Source organism: Pygocentrus nattereri, chromosome 6 (genome assembly GCF_015220715.1).
Source record: "Pygocentrus nattereri isolate fPygNat1 chromosome 6, fPygNat1.pri, whole genome shotgun sequence".
In the NCBI taxonomy this organism is placed as follows: domain Eukaryota; kingdom Metazoa; phylum Chordata; class Actinopteri; order Characiformes; family Serrasalmidae; genus Pygocentrus; species Pygocentrus nattereri.
In genome coordinates this window covers 30,823,819-30,843,884 of record NC_051216.1, presented here as the reverse complement: position 1 = coordinate 30,843,884, position 20,066 = coordinate 30,823,819, and the positions used below count along the sequence as shown (strand labels likewise).

The 20,066-nt window shown below is 38.9% G+C and overlaps 1 protein-coding gene across 2 annotated transcripts in view; it reads right to left on the bottom strand.

Moving 5' to 3' along the window:
* Positions 1 to 9,864: 9,864 nt before the first annotated feature.
* Positions 9,865 to 20,066, bottom strand: part of ncam2 (neural cell adhesion molecule 2) — a 243,869-nt gene continuing 233,667 nt past the window's right edge. Inside the window, exons 16-17 of one of the 2 annotated variants that reach the window (XM_017695315.2) lie at positions 14,700 to 14,907; positions 9,865 to 12,126 (exon numbers count right to left, since the gene is read on the bottom strand). In XM_017695315.2, the coding sequence (XP_017550804.1) occupies positions 12,012 to 12,126; positions 14,700 to 14,907 (323 nt within the window). In that variant the 3' untranslated portion in view covers positions 9,865 to 12,011. The remainder of the gene's footprint in view (positions 12,127 to 14,699; positions 14,908 to 20,066) is intronic. The other variant, XM_017695316.2, reaches the window with a different exon arrangement.

Genomic DNA, 20,066 nt, shown 5'->3' with positions numbered 1-20,066 from the left:
ATCTGATACTTTTATGGTTCTCTGATCATGAACCATGTATATTTATAAACCATGATACCCACCATAAGGTTATTATCCATAAATGTCAACATATAATTAATTAGGGCTGTCTGGTGGTTGCTCCTTTTCCTCATTAGTGAAGCACGGCTGACGGACTCTATTCATATTCATCCTGAAAATATACAGCCCTACTTCTTCTCTGTCAGAGTCCATCCACGTGCTCCTCAGCAATGGCATTAAGAGTTGAAGGGCAGATCTGGGTCTGATCTTTCTACTGAGCACTGCAGTGCTCTCCGAAACGGCCCAAACAAGCTACTTGGCAGCTTAACAATCTTTAATCCCAGGGAATTTAGTATGGATAAACATTCTGATGAAGGTTTTCATGAGTTTTCAAGGTTCTCAAGGCTGAACGGAACACTCAATGAGAAGGTTATCTCCTGCATTTGAATGATCTTCCTCCATGAGAGAAAGCAAAGGGACGATTAGGAGGTAAATTGGCAGTCTTTAGGAAATTGATTGTTTTAACCCACCCTGGGGATGCTCCATTAGGGCCTGCTTGTGTTAGTCATTTTCCTTAAACCACGCTAATAAAAAATCCAATCAGCTTCTGTGCACATGGTGCACAACATTCCAAATGCAGATGAAATGCATCGCCAATAGCTATATGGCTAGAGATATAAGTTAATGAATGAATATGTGATCTTGACATCTGTGTATTCTGTTACGATGGTTCGCCGCCAATTCGGATGTTTGGCCTCAATAAATGGGAAAGCATTTCATTAACCCTTATCATTAATGCTGATGGAATCGCATAAAGCACTGGAATGAACGCTCAATGGAAGGTTATCTGAAGCATAAGCTCCACCACTGATTAAACTCAGTCTAGAACATCTCCTTTTTTCAGATAGCTCCACTTTCAGCTTAGTTAGGGAGAGAGCTTGTGAGAGAGAAAGAGAAAAGAAAGAAAGTGAAGAAAGAATCACCCTGGCTGTTTGGTAGCTCTGGCAGTCTGTGAGGCATTAGCTGCACGGAGGCCCTGACACGTCTCTCCATCTCTTTAATTATAAAGCATTTATCTGAGTCTGTCCCTCAGGCGTGCCTTATCGCAGGTGAGGAGGTGCTCCAAACAGTCCACGGCATCATGGGAGATTCTGAGAGCAGGCAGATTAGGGAGGAGGGGCACCTGCCAGCAGGCTTACTGCAGGATTTGCTCACTGAGGTCTGCAAGGAGCCTCAAGACGCCCTACGTGCTCATCACTTCAGCAGAGTGTGCTGGAGTGTGTGAATAAAGTAAATGCAGAGGCATTGTACGTTCAGGCAGTGGCGGGGTTTGTCCGTGCTTAGTGGGGAAAGGTTGCTTGTCACTTCAACACTACCTCTGAAGAACTTGTGTGTCCTTTTTAAAGCAGTCTGAGAGCTGCACCATTATCAGAAGTGGGAGGGCCCTGAATGGTGGCTGACTTCGCAGCAAGATTCTGGCAGTGTGCAGATTACAGCCAAGCTTCTTCACCCTACAGGCTTAAAGAGGGATTTGTTCATTGAGCATGGAGTTTTCAGTCTAGCATAAAATGTCAAAGTCTTCTATGCCAAAGTGTGTGTGTGTGTGTGTGTGTGTGTGTGTGTGTGTGTGTGTGTGTGTGTGTGTGTGTGTGTGTGTGTGCGCATGTATGTACGCGAATCGTCAGTTCTGGTGAAAGACAAGACAAAAAGCAAACAAAAGTTGTTTTTATTATTTTGTATTTATTTATTTTTCTATGGAGGCTCAAACCTACATGGCATAAAATGTATCATTATGTATATGGCCTTTTGGTGTAAACAGATTCACGTAGAGCATATTTTTGGCCATTTTCTCCTATTTCTATAGCAATGTCATGGCAATTTCCACAGTAAACAGAAAGATATTTCTCCAGATTTACCCTAAAGTTTTTTACACTAGGAAAGAACTTTTTTTTTATCACAACTCTTTTCTAATTACTGAATTGTAGTGGGGAGCTGTGTATTAATGCTAGGTGTTCAGTTTGGATACAAACTCAAAAATAAGGCAAAAACCTACCTCTGCAATAATGCTAATTTCTGTTGGAGCTGCCAAGTAGTATGCTTCTGGTAGTATGTTAGTGAATGAAGATTTGACTGTTGTAAATTAGACACATGCATTTGAAACTTGTAGCAGATATATGAACAGACAGTGTGTGTGTTGCTGTATGTTGCAGTTTTACAATGACTCTTTTAGTGAAGAGTTGCTGTCACTGTTTCCTATTTCTAACATCTAACTGAAAAATACTGGTTCAAATTCAGGCTTTCACTCATACTCAGTGACATATCTAGGGCTTCCAGAAGACCTAAAGTGATGATTTATTCTTATGAATTGGTTAAACCCATTGTAAATCTACAGATGTTTTGTTGATTCCACTGTCCATTCCTAATTATGCTGGTGGATAAACTGATACATTAGGCCTGCAGTTCAGCTTCTAAAGGCCTAATAAATGCTCACTTGGCTGCATCTACCTAGATATCACAAAGAAAAAAAATCTGATCATTTTGCCTTTCAAAACAAAGCAAGAAGAGTAACAATGAAACAAGAGAACAACTATACTTGCAAAGTTGGAGTGCAGTGTTTCAATTAAGCCTCCTAACGAATGCAGTGAGATATTTATTCAGACTCCACATCACTCCAACATAAATTCAAAACCGTTCTTTTTGTATTCAATTCAATCAAATTTTTTATGCTCAGATAATTCTGAAATGTACTATAGAGGTCTGTGGCATGCTCCCGTCCCCTGGTTCCCAATGACGACCGCAATAGCCTGGAGGAAGGCGGAGCCTAAACACCAAGCCCAGTGAGGAATAGGACCGCAGGAGGTGGGGGTGGGGGTGTTGTGGAGGGTGGTAGGTGGCACATGAGGCCCAAGCCCCACTTCCTGGGCAAAGATGGTGCTGAGGCAGACCGTCAGTGGGACTCTGACACAGCCTCCCCTGAGGGAGCCCCTAGTCAATCCTTTGGCTTCATTTTCCTCTCTCTCGTGATTCTCTGCTTGTTGTCTTAGCAGGGCTTCGTCCTCACTTGGGCCCCACCTTCCTGCCGGCTCTTGTGGCCATCATCGGGGCCCAGGGGACAGACACATGCCATAAGGCCATGTAAATAAAACATTTATTTATCTGATTTTATCTCTACTTTTTCTACTTTGTGGGTCAAAACCAAGTTGCCTTGTTTGATGTAGGCCTTTTTCAGTTTGTATGTATTTAGGTTGAATCTGATTCAAACAACAGAACTGTATCAATACATGTACTTTTCACCTGGGAAAAACTTATTTAAGGTACATCCTAAAACCACTGCTGTAACTTTGAGGATACAAATACATTGTTTGCACCTTGATGAACAAAAATTGTACCTGTGCAGTGTCTTTATTACTAACAGTGTAGGGTAAGTTGTAACATTTACACTCAGTCCACTTTCGCTGATTTTGTATGGTTGGTTTATATAATAAATTATTAATCATGCTCAAATGCCTTTACCAAAAAACAAAATGTGTTAGGCTGTGCATTGCTCTGCCCTACTGCATTAAAGAGTTTCATAAGAGATTACATTCATAAGAGACCTTTTTATTGATGCTCCCTAAGACCCCCACGCCAATGTGAATGCAGAAAAACTCAGCATGCAGCCTTTCTATCCATCTTTTGCTTTTAAGAACGCTATGAATAATTTTGAACGCTTTGCTTTTTCTTTGGACTCCATAATTAACTGTTTCCTTTTAGTTTTACTAATGAGTGCTTAATGAATCAAACTTCCTCTGAGCACACAGTCCTGCAGGTGTCAGAATGAGTCTGACCAGACCTGAGTTAATGCAGCTCTTATAAATTAGTCATAGCTGCCCCATTACACACCTAGACTTACAAGAACCGTAATTACTTGAAAGTGTGATTGAACAGGATTGAAATGTACTTGCTGTCAGCCTATAAGCCTTAGCTGAGTGCATCCTCACCACGGCTACATTTAATCGGTCACACTCATTTCATTTCACAGTATGATTCAGCACGTCACCCTACGAGCGAAACAGCAAAATCCTCTGTGCACCAGTTGTTGTTTACCATTTTGTCACTTCACTCCCTTCCTCCAAGCTGTGCTGCTATTTAAAAGGGAAACACTTTAATCACCATCTTTAGCTCTGCATGGGAGCAAATTAAAGTAATTAAATGTTTACACAATCTGCATTTCCTTAATGACTACAAACAATTAATTATAAATGCAGCAATACTCAGGTATCTGTTAGTGTTCTTAAACAGCTAATTACAATCGGCATTGGTTTAATTAGGACAACTGCAAACACATTTGAAAACATCAGCGTACTGTAACAAACTGATGATTTTCTCAATTCGAGCACTTCTAGCTGTGAAAGATTGCTCTAATAAAAAGAATCAGTTAGACACATAGACACAGTTTAGAAAGAGTTGGCATCTGAGGCAGTGTAAGTAAGAACAAAAAAGACGTCCCTCATAATTGTTTAATGGAGAAGTTTACTCATTTTCAACATTTCTGCATAATGAACTATTTAAGATGTAAACAAAGTCATTCAGAGTGGTTTGATGTGAAATGATATGTTCTAAAGAAACTTACTGAGTTAGAATTGTTCACATTGGTGGTGATAGGAACCAGCATATAATGAAGCATATAATTGCTCTAAAAGAAAGTTATTACATATGGTTATTTATACACTAATGTTGGAGATGTTGTAGTAGTTTTGAGATGAGATCATGGCTTAAAGCATTTTTTAAGCAGAGAGATACAAGCAGAGTGTTCTAAGGCCAGATAGTGCTCATTTTTAATTTACTACTATTGTACTATTATCAACATTACATCTATTAACTCAGAAGGCATGTGTAGTTCTTCTGGTTATTTTGGATAGTAAATAAAAGTAAATAAAGCTGTACTTGAGCTGTGGACACAGCAACCTCTGGTGAAATTAATTTCACATTAAACCTAAACTTTTTAAATTATGCAGAAATCTTGAAGGGTGGACCTCCTCTTTATAAACAGAGAGATACAATTTAAGCTGATGTGATAGATGACTGAGCATGAATTTAATAAATATGATGTCTTTTCACAGATTCTGTATGCATAAAACTTCAGAAATTTCATCATAAAACACTGGGACAGAAACAATGATGAACTGGATTCAAGCTCCATCAAACCTACATTACTAAGAGCGTTCGCGCTGAGTTGAATCCATGCATTGCTGATGTGAGAGAGATGACTGAAAATAATAATCATAATAGTAATAACCTGACAAAGCAAAGCCAGAACAGCAGGAGCACAATGCCCACCCCTAGCACTGACTGGCTGGACTGCATCAAGCTTCAGTCATGGCACATTACCCACAAGTCCACAGGACTAATGACTCCTCTGTTGCTTTTTCCTCTGATGAAACTCCATTCTCTGGAGCTGTGATGTTCCCCTGTGTGCTGCTCTTTCAAATGTAATGGTGTTTTATGAAAGTCTGAATGATGTATGAACATTTTTAAAAAGAAAGGTGCCAAAAGAGGTTTTTCGGAACCATGTTTTGGTTCTTGAAAAATGCAGTTGAAAGGATCTTTAGAAAACACAATGTGGTTCCTTTAAGGCACCATAGAACCCTTTATGGCACCATTATTTTTAAGAGTGTATACCTAATAAATAGGTGAACTATACCATTAGAAAATGCATTAGCATAGTGAAGTGTAATTAAACTACAGATTCAATCCCCAAAGGATCCATGCTCTGCACATTTTGTGTTCTGCCTAATCAAACACATTTAGTGGTGTAACTAGGATATTATGGGCCCCAGTGCAAAAACAATTAATAGGCCCTGCATTTGAAAATTACTTTCTATGAATAAAATAATGGCAGTATAAATTTGTTTGTTTACTCACTTTTGTTATGTCTCTAACAACCTAATGCTCTCAAAGTACATCTAATTTTGACAAAAATGTTTATGCTTGTCTACCCACTGTACTGTCAGAGACCACCTTTCCTTTATTTAATTTCCAGTCAAAACAGCCATTAAGTACAACTACAAGTACATTTTTCAGATATTTCTGAGGAAATTAGATATAAAATAATTCACTTGCATAAGTTTCCAAAACTGGCCTTCAAAAAATTGTTAAAATATATAAAGACAATGGGACAGCAACCGTGCAAGACCTGGTTGACCACCAAAGCACCATCAGATAAACAGCACTTAAATCTGTCATCTTTTAGAGAGAGAACAAAATCAAGCTCCACTCTTGCTTCAGATGTGAAAAAATCTACAGGTATTTCTGGGCATCCTGGAAGAGAGCGAGTCTGAAAGGATGCGTAGCTGTCGAGAAAGTTAATGAGAAACAGACACAAAAAAGAGGAAATAACAATCAAACAAAGAAGCTGTTGGTGTTCTCAGAACAATGGACAGACCACCCCAGAGTTCAGACCTCAACATTGTCACACTACCTATTTCCCCTGAAGTGCTCTCCACACCCGTGAACTCCAAATCCCATAACGTATCTGGTTCTGATGTCACAGTGTCAAGCCTGCCATCAAGCAGTCATGGACAGTTACAGAGATGCTCCTCTCCTGAATTATAATCACTCTCACCTGCTCTCACTAGATCTGTTGCCTTGTCTATTGTGTACTGAGTGTTCTCTCTGTTTTTGCCTTCTGTGCTTTTGACCCTTTTTGGCCCTCATTTTCCCTGTGAAATTTTCCTTTGCATTTTGATGTTTGTTTCTCTGACTGCTGACTCTGGCTTTTTTATGGACTCAGATTTCGGGTTTCCTGATGTACCTGTTTGTTGCTCTCTTGATTCTGACCTGGCCTGGATTACTGACTACCCCCTTGCTTTGCCCTACTGTCAATAAAGCTCACTCATTTTACTTCAGCAAGTGTCTGGTTTCTGAAACTTCTGTGTAATTTGAACATGTTTATTGCTTTTGTCCTGATGCTAAAAAATAAAGAACTTGTACTTAATGACTGTTTTGACCGGAATTTAAATAAAAGGTCATCTCTGAATTTGGTATAGTACTCTACTTAAGAATTTAAAACCATAAATAATGAATATGGCAAGTTGTGAAGGATCCCTTTAAAATGGTTACCATTGAGGAGGTTATTTATACATAAGAAGGAGTTGCATAGGCATCAGGGTCAGGACGGTCTGTATAAGGTTGATAGAAGCTAACTGGTAAGTTATGTTGTAAAGAAATGCCATCTTTCTGTGGATCATGGGTGTGCAGTTGTGTCAGTATCTATAAAAGTGGCCCAGTAGTGCAGTTTCAATGCATCAATTAATTACCAAGCTTTTCATGAGCTGACTAACATAAGTCAGAGCAAAAAATACAGAAATGTGTAGAGCATCAACAAAACACTCATTCCATTTCAATTAGTTATTTAACTGTTACTGTTTATCTAAAAGTAACTTAGAGGTGAAGTAAACATCATCTAGTAGGAAGAAGGACACAGGCTGTAGTCAAAACATAATAAACATTTTAACTCTATTTAGTTCTTTACCCACAGATGCTCCAGCTGTATTTACATGCGCTGACCAGTTTCTCTGTAAAAGTTGAGACTATGAAATGGCTTTAGTTTATAGACTCCACCTTGGAAGTGTACTTAACCATTACAGAGGAAGGAGGCAGCTGTGTTGAGAACCTATTTGGCTCATAAAAGAGTCTTATATAACACGGCAGCAATCACAGATGTTTTTTTTTTTTTTTAATATATCAGGACACTTTTATTTACAGCTGAAAATTACACTGGATTACAAGAGTTCCACGAGTACAGTGGGGTTTTTATGGATTTCCCCCCCTCAGAGTAGCAGACAAGCTGAAAGTAAATGGACAACATTTCAGAACCTTCTGCTGGGTTGACAATTGAAGAGTCTTTTATACTTAAAATGCACTGCAGATGTAACTCGGAAAGCAAAGTGACAGCGATTGACTGAGAACAGACCAAAGAGGTGACTACAAAACTCCTAACTAGAACTGTGACTGGTAAAATCATGCCTAGTTGACACATGTTTTAAGCTTTAAGATGTTATAAAAAAACAATATTATCCATCAATAGGCTTAGCTTTTTTCCTTTCCGTCTCAGAAAGCAACTGGAGCATTCCAATTAGTAACTATTCTGGCATTGCAGATATTCAGGAGCCTGCTAAATTTCAACAGTTTTTCAGATGTCTTGATAATTCAATTATTAACATTTACAGGAAGTCATTCATAGTGGTTTGATGTGAAATGGTATGTTACAAAGAAACTTACCAACTCACATTTCTCTACAGCAGTGATGACTGGAACCAATATCTAACCAATATCTACAACACAAATATAGCCATTCTATCTATTATCCAAAAACAATGAGTAAACCTACACATTTTATATGTGACTTTGATAATTAGAAAACTGTGTTAAGTCTGAAAATGTACTGTACATTTTATTGGGGAATTACTTTGTCTTGCACGTTTCTCTTCACCATAAGTGGATTTAAAGACATACAGTATATGCCCATAAGAGTCTGGACACTTCACACTCATCACTCCCATTTGAGCATATTGGACATCCCAATCCAAAACCATGGGCATTAATATGTAGTTGGCCCACCTTTACTGATAAAACAGCCTCCACTCTTATTGGAAGGCTTTTCACAAAATTTCAGAGTGTGTCTGTGGGAATTTGTGCCCATTCAATCATAAGGTCAAAAGAGCATTTATGAGGTCAGGTGCTGATTGGACGTGAAGTCTTGGCTGCCATTCAATGTTCTTGTTCATCTCAAAGGTGTTCAGTGGTGTTGAGGTCAGGGAACTGCGCAGGCCACTGAGGTTCCTCCACATAAAACTTGCCAAATCATGTCTTTATGGACCTTGCTTTATGCACAGACAGACTGGAACAGGAAAGTGCCTTCCTCAAACTGTTTAGAAGGATATAATTGTCTAAAATATCTTTGCATGCTGTAACATTAACATTACCCTTCACTGGAACTACATGGGCTTAACCCAAACCCTGAAAAACAGCCCCAGACCATTATCTCTCCTCCACCAAACTTTACTGTTGTAACTATGCATTCCAGTAGGTAGTGCTGAATCATGCTTCACTATCTCGCAGGCTGATGAACGAATCTCGATTTGGGAGATGCCAGCCTGATGACTCATTACTCCAGAGAACACGTTTCCACTGCCCCAAAGTCCAGTGATGGCGTTTTAGACCATAGCCAATGCTTAGCATTGCGCATACTGATCTCAGTGGCATGTGTACAGCCCTTGGCCATGGAAACCCATTTCATGAAGCTCCCAATGCACAGTTCTTGTGGTGATGGTGCATTCAGAGGCATTGTGGAACTCTTACACTTTTGCATTCAGCAGCCCCACTGTGTGAGGTGGTCTACCGTGTCATGGCAGAGTTGTTGTTGCTCCTAGATGCTTTCATTTTATAATAATAGCACTTGCAGCTGAGTAGAGCAGATCTAGCAGACCAGAACATTTACAAACTTTACTGTGGTAGAAGTGAAATCCAAAGATAGTGTCATGTTTAGTCACGGAGCTCTTCAGTATGACCCATTCTGCTGCCAGTGTTTGTCTGAAGATTATATGGCTATGTCCTTGATTTTATAGACCTGTTACCAATGGATGTGGCTGAAACACCTGAACTCAATAATTTTGAGGGATGTCCACATAATTCTGGCCATGTAGTTTATGTTTTAGGCCAAAATCTTCTCTCAAAAATTTGAAACAATGTCACAGACATTAGGCACATAATAGCTTTTAGATGCATTAAATGCTTTAGACATCTGGTTCCCATCACCACTGTGACAAATTCAGACTTTTTTTCTAAAATGACTTATTTCACACAAAAAAAAAACATGTAAAATGACTTTGTTTATATTTTAATGATTTAATCACAGACATTTTGAAAAATAGATGGAATTCTATTTTACTGCAGGCTTGTTGGTCTGTTTTCATATTGGTCTGTGTTCTCAGTGAGGAAAACTGTTTATTATTATAGGCCCTGTTAGTCTTCAACCAGCTAATTTCCTGGCTACCTGTACAGAATGCCATGTGATGAACATGGATCTACATGCTGTTGTTGTTCTATAAAGATGCATGTATTTTTGCCCTTTGTTTGACTGACCACCTTCATGAGTCATGAGCCAGAGCCAAGTAAAGCTTATTTGAAATTTATGCAGCTAACTAACATAGCCAGCAATGAAAATTAGGGCCTGGGGCTATAGGAAACAATGCCTCTATTGCTGTCAAACTATCACAGTCAAGCCATGGGCAATATTAACAGGGTGGGTACATTCAAGCAACGCAGATGTGATGCAGATCTGCAAATATTCAAAGTCATGAATGGTGCTTTTTTCTCCCTCCAACATCTTTTTGCAAAAGAAATATGCATATTTACACTGATATGCTTGAGCAGATCACATTTCTTCTTCAACCTTCATATTTTCACTACAATCTATTTTCAAACCCATAGTGTTTACAATTCATCTTTTTATCCTCTTTGTATTTTACATGTGTTTGCACATACTGTACCCAGACCGTACATGCTCACTCATACAGACTCACTTACTCACACACATTCACAAAATCAGGGCAATAAACAATAATAAAAAGGGATTATTTTCAATGTTACCTCAACAATCCCGAAATATGCCATTTTCACACTATTTTGTACTGGGGATCCAAATCACAGGTTTCAATCACAGGTGGCAATTTTGTTTTTCTTTTCAGACTCTCTCTCTTTATGTTCACTTGTGACTTGTAGGAAAGGGACGAAGTAATGTCTGTGTTCAATGTTGGTGTGTGTGGACAAAGCCTGGACATGCTGTAAGAGCATTCTGGAGCGGACCATTTGTAGCGTCCCTCTGATGGTAAAGCCCTTCTTCTCACTGCTGGCACACTGTAATAAACTTCACTGTCAGGTGGATGCTGCACAGTGGAAAAAGGCAAGAACAGAAACACACTACGGTTACCCAATACCACGACACACACACATGTACGTTGAGAGAGGGGTAATGGGGGGCCCACACAGAAGTCAGACTGTGACACAATGCACTCTCTCCCTTTGTGCCCCGATACAAACACAAAAAATATACAGCAGAAAGTTGCTTGGAAAACTGGAAATGTGTGCATGTATGAAAGCAGTGGGGAACTCTGTGGAGAACTTGAGTGGTTGTAGGTAAAAGCTGGGGGGGCGTGGAGAGAAAGAAAAGAAAAGAGAGAAAGAAAAGAGGGATGAAAAGGAAGAGAAAGACAAAAGCAATGAGTGAAATAGAGAGAAGAAAGATAGAGAGATGAGAGTGGAAGAGGAGAAAGAGAGAGGGGGGTGAAGAGAGCATCTCAGAAGAAAAAGTGTGAGAGAAAAGATACACAAAGAGAGAAAGAAGGACAAATGAGAGACAAAAAGAGAGAAAGAAAGAAAGATTAAAGGGAAAAGATAGAGAGAGAAAGAGAAGACGGAGAGAATGAAGTGAGCATTGCAGAGGAAAAAGTGGGAGAGACTAGAGAGAGAGAGAGAGAGCGACAAAGAGGGACAAATGAGAGACAAAGAGAGAGAGAAAGATAAAAGAGAGATAGAGAGGGAGTCATCTGAGAGAAGAAAGAGAAGAGCAGAGAGAAACAGGTGTGAGAGAGACAAATGAGGGACAAAGAGAGAGAGAGAATTAGAGAGAAAGAGATAACGAACAGAGCAGAGGGCACAGACATAAACTGCTTCAAGTAACAGAGAATCAGACACAAGTCTTTAAAAGAAAGGGAGAAAGAACAATCACAGATAAATGAGAGCCTTTCTGTGGAGAGGCATCCCCCAAAAGATCACAAAACAACCGCTGTGTGGCCTTTCCTTTTTTTTCTCCTTATGTACACAGTTTCTCTTCAGATACCCCTGACAATTGTTCTCTAACAAGGGACTTCTGCATCGGCCGAGTTCGTGTTTGTATTCTCATTAGCTTGCTTGGTTTTGGTTGGGGTGGCTCGCAGCGCGTGTTCCCTTCAGTGCACGGCGCGCCTTCATTATGCTTTGCTGTCCTCCTGCGTCGTGTGTAGGCTGTTGTCACCATGAACTTTGATCTCAATCGTGTCCGGTTTGAGTGACTCTTTGCCATTCTCCTCTTTCAGTGGCAGCTTCCTGTGGACAAAAGCACACAGCAGGTGCACACCACACACACAGGTCAGTTCCAGCTAAAACAATCACACTTATACCAAATATGTCATTTGATTAACCCTTTAAATTGTATTTTATAGACCTACTCTACATCGAAACATGAGAACGAAAGCTGTAAAGCTGTCTTACTCTTTATTGATACATGTCAGGCACAACAACAGCACAACACACATCATCTAAACTGCTTATCCTTCTAGGTCGCGGGGGTTGCTGGAGCCTATCCAAGCTGCCATTGGCTGGAAGGCAGGATACAACGTGGATGAGTTGCCCATCCATCGCAGGGCAATAGCACAACACAGAAGAGCAACTTAGAGACTCAGCAGTGTGTGGTAGGACTAAAACACAGTTTGCAATACAAGGTAGGTTAAACTTGTGTTCTATTATTTGTCTTGGCAAACATTTATAAGGACTATTTTGACACTGACTATTTTGGTCAAAAACAATTTAAGTAATTTCACAGTCCCCAAAAATTCCTGCTATTCTTTTATAATTTATGGACTGGCAACCTGTCCAGGGTGTATCCTGGTTTCTGCCCAAAGACCCTCAGGGCCCCCAGATGGTCCAAATCAACTTTCTCTACAATGCACCATTTTACATCAAAACACCCTTAGTGATCATTTTGTACACACGTTTTGAGAAATTGGTGGAATTCCCCTTTAACTACCCCAAACAAATCAGGCTCCCATGAGACACATATATGCATGCACACTCATTACTGCATCCCTCATGAATTGTTACTGTCATATCAAAACCTTGTAAGTCTATTTTTTTGGTAACACTATTTTGAGTGGTTCTTTGCAGATGATTGATAAACTCTTAACAGAGTTTTCAGTAAAACCAGTGAAATAGCAGTAGTGTAGCATCTGAATACATTGAGGAAAATATCTTGAAGATGTACTGCTGATACATTACTTACATTAGATATATGTATTGTTGATATATTACACGAAGTAGGCTTTATATGGTACTTTCATTAAGCAAAACCTAACCCTAACCCTGGGCCTAATCCTAAACTGAACCTTAATCTCAACCCAAAACCTATTCCTTATCCCTTCTCTTATGAAGTTACCATTTCTGACATACAAAGCAGCATTATGTTAGTTTCATAGCATTAGTTTCACAGTAGTTATATTAAAACTTTATATTAATCACTCAGTACTAAATCCTAGGATTGATAACTGATCAACAAAGCTGTTTAAGAAGTCAACAAAAGGCTTTTTGTTGTAACAGGTGACCTCATGTCATGCGGTGTCTTTATTTGCAAGTAGGTTGTATGGAGGTGTTTTGAGTGAGCGTGTGGCCTCAAGGTCCTGCGGAGGACACGGTGTGAGTTGTAGTGGTTTTATCACGTCTGTGAGTTATCTGCCTCTTCATCACCCAGCATGCTGTGGGAACGGAAGCCAAACTCAGTTCACATGGAGCATCATCACTCTAATAAGGTTATTAGGAGCCAGGCTTTAGGACGGTGGGGAGGCAGAAGAGGCCTATCTGATGTAGGCCATCCTGAGGCCTGCGCTAGAGAGTATCAAAAGAGTCTTTTAAAGCCATGCTGCTTGTTATTGGAGCTGAAGGCAATCTTTCCCTCTAATCCCTCTGAACTCAGAGCCAAGTAAACGTGACAAGATTTGATTCCTCTCAGCCAGGGGACACGTCGCACAGCCATATTACATGACTGGAAAACAGACGCTTCTTCAGTGCTAGACATGAAAAAGCCAGATAAAGCACCTCCAGAAAAGGTCACATACTTGCTATAGCTGAGCGCACGTCCCCACGAGTCTTCCCCATACATACACAGCCTACGCCACATCGTGGAACAAAGTGTGACTCAGATAAGATAAGAAAGACCCTGCTATTATATGGCACACTGCTGCTAGCTGTATGTAATAAATGCATTACTTACTTTTTTTTTATCCAAACAATGGAGCAGAGCATGAAAATGAGAATGAAGTACTGTAAATGGAAGAGAATGATGGAGAAAGTATTGAGTTCTATGAAAGAAAAAAGTGAGCAAGCAAACGAACACTTAAATAATGAATCAAATGCACACTCTCAAAGTAGATTGGTTAAAAACAACACATAATGTCCTGTTAAGGACATGTGTCCAATTAAGGACACTGCATTTTTTATCCTGTATATTTCATATCATGTCCACCTGTTAAAACATCTGACTATTTAAGGATGGCACATATCGTGTTATATTTAAAGGGGAATTACACCATTTTACAATATTTTAAATTCAGCAAGTAAACAGTGACTGTATTATAATGATCAGAAGTGTGTTCTCTGTAAAGGATAACTTATTTTCACTGAGAAAATCAACAAAATCAGGCACGCCCAAACTTTTGCACACAACTGCATAAAAAGTGTGTTGCGAATTAACACATCATTTTGAGAGTGTATAAATAGCTGAATAAATAAGAACTGTGCATCGGCTGGTGAGTGAGGACAGGTTGGAAAAGCAGAAACGAAAGAAAGAAGTGCGATCAGCCATGCCCACCCTGCTACCCCCACCCCCCTCCCCCCCCAGGGACACTTACAGGTATGCAGCCTTGCCCTCCTCCAGCTCTTTGCTCTTGCCACTGGTGGCGGTCTTCTTACTGCAGAGCTTGCGGGTGATGCACATCAGCAGGCCACACTGGCGCAGGAAGAAGCAGCTGACGTCCACCAGCACCAGCAGCAGCAGCAGGCCAGCCAGGCCCAGGCCCACCACTGCCCCCAAACCCAGCTCGCTGAACAGGGAGTCTGCTGAGGCAGGAGACACACAGCACTGTCAGCTAAACACGCACTCACCACCCACACTTCACCGACAGTACAGAGAACAAAAACCAAAACTGAAAAAGCAAACAATATTATTCATAGAATGTCATCACAAACAGGGAATAAACCTGCATGAAAACCTCAGCTTTACTGTTATTTTGCGCAAGTTAATTTTCATACAACCACAGACTAGAAATATTCTTCATTTTGGCTTGTTTTAAACAGAATCTGTATTGATTGTTTCTGTATTTTGTTTCTGTTGCAGATTTGTGTGCCTCTTTTCCATTTGGTAATCAGTCAAAATGAAATAAATAAAAAGTTATTAATGTTCTAAATTGCCAAATTAAGCTATTAGCCAGTTAAGCTGTGAGTCCATTTCTCTACGTTTAAAATCCAGATTTTGAAAATGTGCCTGAGCTTGATCTTGAAAATGGCTTCAGTTTGTGAGCAAAGGGCAAACTGAGATTAAAAACCATATAGGGCCTGTTTTTGGTGACTGGATCATGTACTGATTTCACTTGACCACCAGTCAGCAGCAAACAACCCCATGCATTGTGATGCACTGTGTTCAGATTACGCTCGGGTCACTCAAACCACAATCAGAGTTGGTCAGAAATGGAATGTACTTTCTTTATCCGTATACAATTATGTGAGCACTGACTAGGAGTTAAGAGAATAAACAACAAAAGATGAGGGATATGCGAGGCTGGAATTCCCCAGACCAAAAGCCATCATGCACTCCAGGCTGATGAAAGCATCTAAGCTGAGCTTGTCCACTCCTATAAAAACGGGGCAAAGAGTAAACAAGAGTAAAACAGAATGTCATATGTGTTGACATGCTTCTTATGCAGGAAAAGCACAACTGGATCTCATCTTGTCAAACTGAGGAAGCATTTTAAGAAAAGTGTGAATGGAATTTGGCCAAGGTTTATCCAGATATGATTCAGACATGATCATGTGTCAAGATTCAAGATGTAAACAGGCTCATAGCGTAGTCATAGCTTTAGCTGCATTTTCCACTCTGGAAGGAGAAAAGTGCTTTTATGTCACCTTTCAACACGTTCTGTGAAAATTAGTGTTCGGTTTTAGTTTTAGTTTCTTATTAAACACTTCTAATCCTTGATTCTGGAGGTCCCATACTGAAGCCCAGTTATAACACAGAAGATTTACCAGAAAGCAGTAAATATGCAGCCCCTGAAGAAGGTTTACAGAGGAACACACATGCAGAGAGAGTGTAACAAGCAAATGATCGTCATCAGCCCCTGAACAGTTCAATTTGTACTGACTGTGCATAATAAACTAATATCTATACACTGACAACTAACGTTCAGATTCTACTTTTTGACCTTAGCCACAAAATGAAAGCAGTTTTTCAGCAGCTTCCTATTCAAGACACAAAGTGTATCCCAAGGCTAGCCAACCTCATTAATAATGAAAGGCAAAAAAGTTTCTAGCATGAGCTGTGTTTGGAGATAGAGGTTAGTGGGCTAGAGGCACTAAGAAGTAGAAATCAATGAATGTCATTGCCGAAGGCCTTTGTTTGCTGGTTCATCTGGATTAATTAGGAGGAAGAACATGAAAAAGCATTTCAGTGAGTAAGAAAACAGCGCCGCTGTGTCATATGAGCATATTTAGCGGTGATGAATAGTTGTATAGAAACCCACATGGCTTTACATAAGTAGAAGGTACATGTTTACATAATGACTCATGAGACGGGCCTAATTTGTCTTTTTCATTAATATTCAGCTACTCTATAGATTACATTGTTATTAATCCTTCAGTAAAATGATGATAAAGGGTTTAATCTTGGAGAATTGCCTTTTTCCTGATGTTGTGGATACCATCTCAAGGTCATGCAGTCGGTCTGGCCCTGTAACAGGTAAAAAGGCTGATACTATGTATGAGCCACATGGAAATGTGGTGCTCTCTGAAAAGCTATTCAGAGGGAAAAAAATCCATTTAAAAATAACATTTCAGGCCATTCCCTTGGCCTAAACACATCAATCATAAGAGCTGCTGAGAGCTGTGCTGCCATTAACTTCGCATCCCATCCATCTGTGGTCTGATCTGGACAGAATGACAGAGAATCAGAGGAAGAACGAGATGTCTTAGGTGAGTGGAGTGGGCCACTCTGGAAAAAGCTTGGAGAACATAAGGCAAATAAGCACTTTATGATCCACGGGACAATGAGGTGAAAACAGAAAAGGGAAAGGAAGGAAATAAGCATAGCTTTATATATATATATATATATATATATATATATATATATATATATATATATATATATATATATATACATATATATATGTATACATATACAGTGGTGGACAATAACTAAGTAAATGTAATTCGTTACTGTACTTAAGTAGTTTTTCTGTATCTGTACTTCACTTAAGTATTTCCATTTTGGGCGACTTTTTACTTTCACTCAAATATCAACTTTCAAGTCAAATATCTCACTTTTTACTCCACTACATTTTGAGAAATCTGTCATTCCTTTTGGTTTTTGTGTGTATAAAAACGTAACATATCAAAACAAAAGAAGTGCAAAGCAAGAGCACCAATCAGGCAGGGCGGTCACTTTGTTCTGAGCTTGTTTTGACCTGTTGGTCATACCAACTCACTGCAGCACACGGTTCAACGTCAGTGCAGCAGCGTAAAAATTTGGGAGCACACACGTCCCTAAATGATGAACTAACCTAACTTTGTGTAAATACACCACAATATAGAAATATGTACACATATGCAGTTTGACTGGCAGGTTTCTATTTTCTGAATTCATACAAACACTATTTAATGTTATAGTAAATTAGTTTTGGTTAGTTTATGAACAGAGACCTACAGATCAATATAGTAAAGGAAAACCTATTTGTGAGTTTAAAGCAAGTTTTTATTCAACTTGTAACTAATTTACAAAGTAATCTTAAACTGAAACTTTGCTTGTGTGTAAAAGTGATTTCAGAGTCACTCGGTTCTCCCTGATGGAAACTGTTTACCTTCAGTGTTTTGTGCTTATGATCATTATAATAGACATCAGTGTCACTAATTAATGATGTTCTATTAAAAGACTGGTTTACCAAGAGAGACGCGGGAGTATTTTCGTCTGAAATGAGTTCACGAAGCAAGTCTTATTACAAAAATGATAACAGGACATCAGAGTCATAATTAATCTTTTAGTACTTTTACTTTCAATACTTACTTTCAAATACTTTTGTATTTTTACAATAGAGTAAGGACTTCTACTTTTACTGGAGTAATATTTTACCTTGGGTATCTCTACTTTAACTCAAGTACATATATATATATATATATATATATATATATATATATATATATATATATATAGGCATTTGTTTTTGCTGAAGTATAGGTCTTTGGTAGATTCTTCAAAAAGGGGTTCTTCAAAGGTTCTCTAGTTTTCTCTCGTAAAGGCAATTGTATATATGGATTGTATATAGAACCATGAGTAGGCTTAGATGATTTGTTGCATGGTTTAATGGTCCTTCTACGTGAAAGACAATGTTGTGTTTGATTCTTTGTGTGCAGTTCTCTAAAACCATTCAAATGCTTAAAAACCAAGACTTTTTAAGGTCTTACATCTAATTCAACTGTAATTAATTTTTACAGGACCATTTTCCAAACACTCTCTATCCCTTTCAATTAAACGGGCTGTTTGCTTCTGTGCCTTTAAGACTGAAATATACAAATGACCTCTGCTGTGGTTGGCTGCCTCAATCAAAAAGCAGAGAGCTGAAACACTCCTTATATCTTCAATGTGAGCAGGTGGAGTGAACTGTTGTAGAGTGAATAGGTGCATATATGTAAATGCATTGGTTTTGGTGACAAAACAGAAATGGTTAATTCAAAATGGGTTTTTGCTGTTTAGTTTCCATTTTTTATGCAGAAGTGTGGGCACCCTTAGTCAAATTACATGGCTTTTTGAAGTGAAAATAGGTACACATCCTCTACAGGGAATAAACTTCTAAACATTTTAATGCATAATTGGGTTTCTGTAATATTTTTCCAAATCTGTTAAATTCAGAAAATAGAAACTGGGCACAAAAAATTGCAGAAAAATGTCATATTTAAGTGTGTTCCCTGTAAATGGTATATTTACTTATACAAACAATGTATTTTGACCTGGGAGTGTTCAAAGTTTTGCAAACAACTGTATGGTCTGTGGAGTGAATGGTATATTTTGAAGCTTGTGTGCTTCAAACATTTGAACAATGTTTACATACTACATCAGCATATTTTTAAAAGAGCAAATAAAATTTGCTTTTACATAATGTGGGTCTTATAATTGCAGTGTGCAATTAAAGTTATTAAAGGGAGTATTTGCTCTTCAAGTATATTGATCTTGGACAAAACTTTACACTGATGTATGAAGAGTGTAACCATCTTCTCTGTGACTTATTGGGCAGCACATCCGTTTTTCACCATCTTTTTCCTCCCATGCTGTCTCTGAAGAATGTGTCTTCGTTCCTTAAGCTGATTTGTTGTTGATTTATAATGTCATTAGAAGCTCAATTTAGCATCTCGTTAATATTACTTATCCTGAAGTTCCGCAAATGGGCGTGATTTGGCTGCATCTGGGTTCAACGCACTCAATTAATTAGGTCTGAGTGGTGATTGAGTCTCAGCAATGAGCAGCAATAATTCAGACTCGATTGATTGTGTCTGGACTGAACCCACACACTGAGGGGAGGTCTGTGGGTGGGCACCCAGCTGCTGATTGACAGGGTAATGAGGCTTATAGTCACGTGTGGGGCTTAATGACTGTGTCACACTGATGCATGACTAAGTACGGCTTAAGGAGAGTTTGGAGGTTTGCTAGTTTGGAAACACTTTTAGATAAAGAACGTGCTGTCATGTGTCTGAAAGGCAGCTGAAGCATTAGGATATTCTGATTGTCCTTTGTTGAGATTCAAACAGCTTTAAATCATGAATTGACAGATAGAGTCTAAAATAATATTTAGCAATAAGCTTAAACCATACTACAAATCTTACTACAGTATGCTTCATGATTACGGTAACTTGTGTCTAGAATAGTCAAGCCATCATTTAAGGGCTTATATTCTACAATTTTATTCTCATTTTTCTTTCATTATTCTCATTTTCTATTCAACTTTCTTTTCTTTTTTTTT